The 10,000-nt window shown below is 39.9% G+C and overlaps 1 protein-coding gene across 2 annotated transcripts in view; it reads left to right on the top strand.

Moving 5' to 3' along the window:
• The first annotated feature begins 340 nt into the window (after nt 1-340).
• LOC137980272 (uncharacterized) overlaps nt 341-10,000 on the top strand; it is a 14,804-nt gene continuing 5,144 nt past the window's right edge. The window contains exons 1-3 of one of the 2 annotated variants that reach the window (XM_068827667.1): nt 341-971; nt 8,177-8,328; nt 9,231-9,353. In XM_068827667.1, coding sequence (XP_068683768.1) covers nt 452-971; nt 8,177-8,328; nt 9,231-9,353 — 795 coding nt within the window. In that variant the 5' untranslated portion in view covers nt 341-451. Of the gene's footprint in view, nt 972-6,085; nt 6,684-8,176; nt 8,329-9,230; nt 9,354-10,000 lie in introns of those variants that run through there. The other variant, XM_068827668.1, reaches the window with a different exon arrangement.

Here is a 10,000-nt window from a genome sequence, read left to right on the forward strand (position 1 = left end):
AACTGGCCGTAACACTGGGGGTCGGCTCAGTTTCACAACCCCCCTTTAAAGAACCCTCTCGTTGAAGAACCTTTCAAGCTGTTGGTGAAGAGTAGGGAAGACCCCCTGCCAGAGGCACCTTTACAGGCTGACGTCCGGTCTCACCCTACATTTGTCCTGATTCTGCTTGATTGCTTCGCTATTATGATCATCGTTCGGGTTCACTTGTTTGGTCACACCCTAAAACTCTTGAACAATACACAGTTATCACTAAACAACATGAACTTTACAATGGGCCGGCGCTATTAGCATACGTCACAGTTATGTTTGTGGCTTTCTGCGTTGCGCATTTGCATAGTCATTCCAAGTTCATTCATTCGTGAAGTGATTTATCTTACTCGGCTTTTGCCGCAATCCCAGATTTTAGAAGTAATTTCTGTGTAACCAGATCTAACGTGTTTTGTTTTCATTAATGGCGGCGCAAAAGGGGCGGCTTGCATTTCGTGATTTCAGTCCATACGCAGTGGATAGCGTGGAAGAGCCTTCCAAAGATAAAAGACCTTTAGCCAGCAACTTCCAAAATGGTGCGTATTCCAACCTAGGATTTGCTCGAAGTCAAGAGAACATTTCCAAAGCTCCTGTCATCACTTTCAAGGGAAAGCAGCCGAATCCAGCGTATGAGAATACAGAACTAAATACACACACCTATGACGATCCAACGTACTTGAGGCCCTCAGTGGTGGCAAGTCCGGGATCGCGAAGAAAGCGAAACGAACTGTACGAGCCAACGGAACTCCAAACGTTCGATCGACAAGCTGAAAAACCCGCTGAAGCAGACAATTTAAAAGGAGAAGTCGGTGGTGATTCTTGGCTAAGTCGCCTGGTTTTGTTTCTGATCTTGTTGATTTCTTTGACCTCGCTTCTATTGGTTGTTTTGATTATTCAAGGACAAGTAGGACCGGGCTGCTCTACTCAGTGCAGTGACGAGAAAGGTTGGTGCGGTCTTTTTTTTTTTTGTATCAACATGCTAAAGTCGATATTCTAGTCTCAAGACAATTAGAAACTTCGAAAAGTCATTGAAATAGCTAACCATGAAAAAGAGATGTTTTAATGTTTTTTCAGTTGTCACCGAATAATCGAGACACTTTGTTTGAATTCTTGGCCTAATTCGTGGTTCATAAGCAAAAGATAAGATCACAGTTTTTGTGCTTTTGACTATTCGAGTAGATATAAATCATTTTGCGGGGATGTGTAATAATCGAGGCCTTGGAAATGTGAGTTTAAAAAGCGATATCTTCGTTTGATCTTTGGCATGAGCATGTTCCGATGGAGGGTAAACCCCTAACCTGGAGATATTGATCGAATACCTCTAATATAATTTGTGCGTCAACAACACACTGATTCATTGCGAAATCCCCCGTTACTATTTCTAAAAAACAAATCTTTTCAATGAATAAACGACTAATAGAAAACGTTTGTTACATTTTTACCAAGACTTTGCTATAGACTGAAAAAAGCCATGGTACCTTCTTGGTTGTTATCGTCACGAGTTATTTTTGACATGCAGTGAAAACAATCGAAAAAAAAAAACAATTGTTCTGTATTCGTACCCTAAGGCCTTTTGAGGCCTTTTGGGCTGGCTTCAAATTGTTTTCAACGCAATTAGATAGCCCCATTGCAATTATTTTATGATCATTGATCATCCTCCGGTATACTTACATGATATGGATTTCGATTCGATATCTTTGACTCGTGCCTCGCCTTATTTCAGTCTTTTCTTTCTTACAAATGCAATGCTAAGTTTTACCTCTTTTCGTTTCGTTTTTGAACATGGTTCGACTGATCAAAGCCCCGTTTGAAATAAATGGTATATATTTGAAATACGGATTATCGACGACCGAGAGAAATCATCCTAGCATTAATCTGGACAGTTTAAACAATTGTCGCTTTTTTATAGACATCTGCCGGAAAAATCCAGGTTGCTTCGAAGGGTTTGGAAACCGTGACCTCCGCAATTCTGGTGCAATAATGCTCCACCAACTGAACTAAGAAGCCCCACAGTTCATGTGTTCAGTGAAAGAACTCGACATACCATATTATTTTCTAAACTGCGTACCGAAAATAACTTATTTATGCTCAAAAATCACAATCATGAAACAAGAACGTACTTACAAAAACGGGCAATGAATTCAGTGATTTGGAAGGAATGGATGTTACATACAGTATGCGGTTCGTATTACGTAACCTGAAAACCAATGCAGAGAACGCAACGAACATAAATACTTTTATGCCGGTCGCTTTCCGACATTTTAAGAAAAAACCCTTATGCAGTGCCTAACATACATGGGTTATTTGCGACTGAGCAATTCAGTAGAGGGCGATCAAAGCGAAGCGCCTTGCAGGATGGATTAAGTCAAAACAAACAACTGAAGTTTTTAACTTCGTTCGTTTTGTTCCTTTGTTATATCTTTATAAATCAAGGAAACTTAACTTTCTTTTACTACTTGCTGAATTCAGACGCAAATTGCATTTCTTTATTTTATGTATAATAGACCAAGGTTTCGTGAAATTAGCTAGGCTCTTCGCAATTTACACTGCGGCATAGATGAAACCTTGCTACATCTTCCTCTTTGAGGTGTTAGACTAAACAGTTAATTCTGTTTTTTTCACTAGCGACCCAAAAACTTTTAAAAACAACTCACGCAAACTCAGCAACCCTAGATGCTTGGAACCTTTTGTTAGAACAAGACACAAATTAATAGAATAATTAAACAATAGAGGACGTTCTCCGTGTTTCCATAGCCTAATCTAAACACGAGCGGCAGTTGAGAGATTTCGAGACAGTTATGCAAACCCGAGACGCAGTCCTCTATTGCTCAAAGATAATTCGACAAATCAAGGAAAATGCTGGTTTTTTTTACTGTCTTGATTGAAACACATTTTCTTGATACACGCTCATATTTCCTACCAGCCAATCAAAACGCGCGTCTAACAATACATGACCAATCAAAATTTGTGTGATGCACAGCCGTGTTCCCATACTCTCATCTAAATAGACATAGACCAATGAGAGTGCGCGTAGTTTCCTAATTATATTATAATTAGCAAATAGTAAACGGGTCAGCGTGAACTATCGAGTTTTTGTTGCACACAGGAGGTTGCTGATCACGAAACAATCGTAAGTGTCGTACGAAGCGATGATAACCGAGTGCATGGTGCATGGTCTTCTTGAGTGCTTAGCAAGCCTCTTGGTTGTGTAAACTATATAACTCGAAAGTACACGCTGAACCATTTACTATGTGTTTTATAACATAACCAAAACATCTTGTGACAGTTTGTGACATCCTTTGTCTTCTTTGAATGCCTCTCGCTCGTCGAGCTGGCTTTCACTTGCAAATCGCTTTGCCGGTGGTTCGGGTGAAATACCCGCTAACTGTTAAGACAAGACACTTCTAAGTCTTTTTTTTTCATAACGCTGAGAAGAAATTTCAGCACTTTCGGCGCCGGTAGTTGTAGACTGGTCGGTCATTCTTGTAGTTTGCCGAGGAAAAGCATTTTGTACCGGGCGCAGGGCCGGCTCACGCATCAGTGTTTTCGTCATAACCATTCTTGACCTACAGGCAAATAGTAAATGTTTAATTGCCCAATCAGAGTGAGCCTTTTTTGATTTTTAAACTGATTAGAACCCACGAACGTAATGCAAAAACGTAATCCTTCCTTGTACTTGTACATGTTCATTGCCGTGACTTTAACATCTTCAGTTCCCACGGCCTGCTCCCGTCTGACCTTGTAGCTCAGTCGGTAGAGCAGCGGTGATCTAACCCGAAGGTCGTGGGCTCAATTCCCACCCTGGTCAGAGTTTTGTCCCCCTTTTTCGCCTATTCCATTAGTAGGGCTAACGCTCACATGGTTCGTATGGGGTAGAAAACTAGCACTTGCACTTCACTTCCCATTGGTGGTAGGCGAATGCTCTCACAACTGAACGAACGAATAAATGAACGAACGAATGAACGAACGAAGGAGTGGGTGAGTGAGTGAGTGAATGAGGGAATGAATGAAGGAATGAATTAATGAGAGAATGAACAAATGAATCAATGGATGGGCATGTTGACGGATGTTTCATTTACCGTCAAAAGCCAAGGAAGCGTAATATTTGAAACAAGGGGGACGAGGCGTAACTCTACTCAAATAACCCAAAATGTCCTTTTGCGACGTACTATTCAACTTGATTTTTACATCTCTTGTAGAAACCTACAGATATGCCATTTTCTCATTCGGATCTGTTACTCTTATGTTTTCCCGGCACAGCCTAAAACCTAAAACCTCTTTTTCTGATTGTAATTATCTACTTTAACTTAAAGTGAAAACTAATTTTCATAAGCAAAACTTTGCACCTAGACTCCCTTTGAAGAGGAGGCAGACATGAAGTCAAAAATGGCCTATTCAATCGAGTTCCCTCGCGTCAATCGCAGAACGTTTCTCCTTCTAGTTCACTCGAACGACTTTTGTTCGTGATTACATTTGATAAGAAAAGAAACCGCCCTCACTTTTATGTGCGTTGCCATGCGACACTGAAAACGCGGACGTGCGTATATTCTCGATAGAAAAGGTTAGTTTGTAAATAAACCTCGGTTCGTTGGAGGGGAATTAAACACGAAAAGTTTGTAAAATAACCATCGTAACTGAGAGAGAGATTTGTGAGAAGACGTTTCAAGCGTAAGCCCTTGGCCAGAGCGAACGACGAAGGCTCGAAACGTCAAGGAGCTATGTCATGTTATTTTCGGGTGTTGAGGGGGAAATCTTTAGTTAATCCCAAGTTTAAGGACGGTGCCTACTAATTACAGATATTTTTGCCCCGGTGTGTGATTATGCAGGAACTGTAGATCTTAACAAGTGTTATTGAAATCCAAAAAGAAAATTGGGGGTAACCACGCATTTTTCAAAGATAATTCATGAATAATATTTGTAAAAAGCTTTCAAATACAAAGCAATGTATGGCGTTTTTTCTCAAATTGAAGCTTAAGTATCTCTGAAAAATGCATGGTTACCCCCAATTTTCTTTTTGGATACCAAGAGTACTTACTAAGATCTACTTTCTCCGGATAGTTTTAAACCGAGCAAAAATATCCCTGTATCAGTAAGCATCGGCGATAGGAAATCCAAGTATCTGGAGATGCGCAGAGCGTATGCGCAATAACAATAGTAGGCACCATCCTTAAAACTCGAAAGTGGTAATTTGGAATTCCTTTCGTGATGAAATTATCGTTACATCACAAACAAGATGATGCCGAGCAAAAACAGCCTTCATCCAGGCGATTTGCCATAAACTTGAAAAACGTTGTTTCAACTTTTTTTAAGGTTACCCAAATGCAATCCGTTTCAATCTTTGTCCATTTGTGTACATCCATGCTTCTCTTTCCTTTTGCTGTATTTATTTTGAGTTGTTCAACAGTTTTGATTCGTTATTGCAATGTTTCATTCTACTTTTTGGGAAGTTTCGGTGTCATGAAATTCGTGACATAGCTCCTCTCCAGCTGACAGATCTTTCTTTCAGTATTTAATTTCCCTTTTGCAAGTCGTTCAATAAATAAACCAAATTTTCGTTTTCTGTCTTCTCGATGTATACCCAGCTGCGCGATATCTGCAACGCACTAGACATGGAGATTCATGAGGGCAGGGAAGGTTCCCATTACTGAAAAATTTGCTTGTGTTCCCTTGTTCCCTAAACTACTTCCAAGCTTGTTCTCCGCTTTTTGTTCCCTAAAATGGTCTAAGATATTTCGCCTTTGTTTCCCTGTTCCCCGGTTCAAATTAGCAATGTTCCCTTGTTCCCCAAAACCCCTGGGAGACCCTCATTCATGTATTCAAGTTGCTTCCAGAAAATTCGTACCTAACTTTCTCTAAAATTGAAGATCATTGAAAAATTATGCCACTCTGTACTTTAGAGAGTTGTTTGAAGTGCCTATCCCAAAACAATTATTTAAACGTTTACAAATTCCACTCATTTCTCGCGCGTAAGGTGATCATTGTTTCGGAGTGCAGCCAATCAGCTGCATGCTTTTCGGCGGGTGCGGAAGCTATTCATCTACTCATTTATGACGCTTTTCATTCAGATTTATTCATCGCAGTGGGAGTTGTATTATTTGGCTCAGTTGTACACTTTGTAATCTCACGTGGTCGATAAATCGGCAATTGAAGTTTGAACCCGAAAATTATCCTTTAAACATCGAGACCTGAGATGACAAGTCTTGGACAGTATACTCAGAAGGATGTGTCTCCCGCGGAAATTTGTGATGAGCGCTTCGAATCTCCGCGTTCGTCACATTCACGGCTTGTGGCAAAGCCGCAACGTGACCGTAACGACGAAGTACATGGACATCATTATGAAGACCCGTTAAATCTCGGCGATCAAGTTCGAGTTCTTATAGAGGAAGGAAAAAAGCCTCGAAAACGCTATAATGACATGTACGAACCTCATATTCCTTTGAAGGATTTGCGAGTAAATCGGGCCCAGGAGGCTTCAGCCTGCTCTGATCTTTCGGAAACCTACATACGAGAATCGTGTCTAAATCGTTGTATTTTATTTTTCGTTCTTCTCACGTCTGTTACCGCTTTAATTCTGATTGTTCTTATGATGTTGGGAAAAATTGGCCCAGTTATCGATCGATGTTCGTGCGTACAAAAGGAACAAGGAAGTTTGAGTGGTAAGTATTTTGAGAAAGACGATGCTGTCTTAGATTCTGACAAAGGTATATATACCATTAAAAAGAGTGAAAATTATAGCTACTTTCTTTTTATGTCTAACTTTAATTTTTCACGACTTTGATCACTCGACCAAAGTCTGGTGGATAAGTTATGTTATGAATGTAATTTACACGACTGTGTTGTGGATTACATAAAGCCCGAGGGTAGTCATAGAGATCAATGGAACGATCAAACGTTCTGGAAGCAAATTCAACATGCCGAGCACGTCGTTTTTTTTTTGTAGGGTGTTGGTGCTCGCCTGAGGCCTGCTTACCAATATATAGACACGAAATATGCCACCCAGAGTTCAATAAGATAGCTAAGGATGTTTAACGGTATTTAAACAAGCATTACAAATAAGCAAATACTTAAATATTCTAATTTTTCTAATGCTTTCAGTTATTATGAAAATGAAGCACTTGCAAAAGGGCGCGACAGAGTTTTAAGAAAAACGTATTTCAATCGATTTCGTTTTCGAAGTGGAATGAGCCCCATGCGCGCAAATCGTGCGTTCTCGAGTCAAGTGTTAAAATATCATTTCCTCTGATGTAAAACCATTGCTAAGTTTAATTGAGAAGACATTAGCTTCGTTCAAGCTTCACTGCACCTAACGAAAGACTTTGCATGGCTTAGCTTTACTTTATAAAACGTCAATTGACGCCCAAAAAAATGTTTAGTATTTATTCACGTCGAAAGTTCAAACTTATAAGGTCTATTTCCATTTTCGAAAGTTGTTGCATTTCGTGCAAATTTATAGTCAAGGGTCTTTGGAGGCATCAGTCGATCCAAATCGAATGCAAATTATCGGTAGTTATCATTTTAGAGAGCTTATTCGGGATTCAAATGACAATTCACCGAATAGAACAAACATCTCATGAAGCCCTAATATTTGAACTTTTACCGCGGGGGACTATAATTATTATCTGAAGTTATTTTAAACGCCAAAGGTAAAGTTAGTACCTCTAATATTGAGCGAGATGCACTTATTACAAGAGGCATTAAAAGTAGAGCGTTGCGTTAACCAACAGTCCACACAGTTCATAAAGTCAGTGACGCCATGATATCATGATGTTGCTTTGTGGTCAGTTTGTCAACTTAACATAAAGACTAGCATATAGAGAAAAGTTTTGTCACAGCAGCGTTCCTTCAACAAGTGATCAAGGAGGAACAGATCACTTGTCAGTGTTGCATGGTGTACTTAAGACCTTGAATACCACGACCTTTAAGCGCTTGAACATTATCAAGACACTAAATCTAATATCGTTAATTGCATGAAGACCTCGTAGTTGCCTTCCTGCGAAGATGACCTTCACGTCTTCGTTACATTTCAAGAAGGCGATCATTTTATTTACAAGTCTACTTTCTAATCCACTATTCATCTGGGAATCCATTACGCAAAATGTATTCATGTTGTACTTATTGTACTTCGCTATTTTTTTCTTATTTATTCAAGCGGTATCTTCGAGCGGAGCTTTAATTGGTGATACAGACCCAACTAAGAAAACAACAATTCTTGAGGCTCCTCAGTCCCCTCCAGACGTGTCCCAATTTGAGGCCATGATCAGTGAACTTAAGCAAAACATTTCGTCGATGAAAACGTACATGGTAAGTGAATCAAGGCTGTTGTCTATGTTGATGTTCTTGGTGCGATTGGTCCTACTAAAGGTCACACCATTTTCTTAGCCAATCAGGCGATATGAGAATGCCAACACGTGTTTCCCGCCCGCGCTTTGCACCAGCTGCAGGGATTTGCCACAAGCACAGCACTGATTGGCTTGTTCGATTACGCACATCTCGGTTGTGCATGTGATTTATGTCTGTCTGGCTAAAAAGAATGCTTATAACTTCGGCCCCCGTTTATATGGTTATATTAATAAATACGTCACAATGGTGGCCAATTTTATCCAACCATATGAGCACATTATCTCTTCGTAAAACTAGTGCGACCCGGGGCTAATTATCCCTCGACTACCTAAGTTTGCGAGATTAGTAAATCCCCAATATATAATATTCGGAAAGGTATCGTGATGTAAAAGAGTTGTTCCGGGTAGAAGGATCACCCGAGCTACCCTGGGCGAGCCAACTTTTCTTACATTTCCTTATAAACGGTTGAACAGTTTATATGAGAAAAAATATGTTGGTTCGGCTAAAAGAGTGACCATCCTATCCGGATCACCCTTTTTCGACGGTAGACTCACCCTCCTAACCGGGCCAACATTTTCCCTTGTAAACACTTTGGCTCGCCTAGCCGGGTCAACTCGGTCAAAGCATGCGCGTGCGCTGTTTCCCAGTCTCCTGATGATTGAAACTGAGGCAGGCAGCTCTAGACTCTGGTAAAAGGGTCAATTCTTTTCTCATATAAACGCTCGCTAATTGTAAAGTTGACTCGGCTGGTAGGGTGACCCAGTTACCCGGGACAACCTTTCTTCATATAAACAGGGCCTAAATCCGTTCAAATTACCAAAATTATTTCCAATTTACCATTTCTTTCTTATTTTACTTTTTAGGACAAGCTACAACAGGACATACAGAGTACCAAAGGTGATTTAAGCTCCACGAACCGAAACGTAAGCGACACCAAAAGCCAAGTTTCAGCAATAGAGAGTCGAGCAAATAGCTCCATTCAAGAGGTAGGTCCGTTTCTCGGTAAGTTTGATTAAATTTTTTTCTACATTACTTAGGACACTTTCCATTCAAAGACGGGTTCTCGAAGGTCAAAAGTCACAGGTCATTGTTTTACCAATACAAAAACAATACTAGACATTCATTGAAGCTAAATTTGTCTTAGGCCCAATTAGTTGTTGGCACGGTTGTTTCTGGATTGGTAAAATAATGACCTTTGACTTGTGACCTGTGTTTTCTTCTACCTGCCCGAAAAATAATCAATACTGAAACCAAAGTGATCGATTTTTGTATGCGAGCATTTACGTAAAGCGTGTTTCTTGTTTTGCGTTTCTTGCGTAACCAGCCATCTTTCATTTTTGGGTCAGAGTTTATTGTTTCCACTCGCATAAAACAAGCAACATTTGCCTCGTTTAATGCTCTCTGATACTGTAATTACATGTAGCTGTTTTGATTATTTTTATGCATTCTCTATGGGGCATTTCCCAACAACCCCGCTAAATAATAATTTCCCAGCAACCCCGCTAAATAATAATAATAATAATAATAATAATAATAATAATAATAATAATAATAATAATTATGAACTATATTCAAGTGCCATCCGTATTTAGCATTGGAGCACTAATGGGCCATTTCCGAGTTGCTGTTAGTC

Source organism: Montipora foliosa, chromosome 12 (assembly GCF_036669935.1).
Source record: "Montipora foliosa isolate CH-2021 chromosome 12, ASM3666993v2, whole genome shotgun sequence".
NCBI lineage: Eukaryota > Metazoa > Cnidaria > Anthozoa > Scleractinia > Acroporidae > Montipora > Montipora foliosa.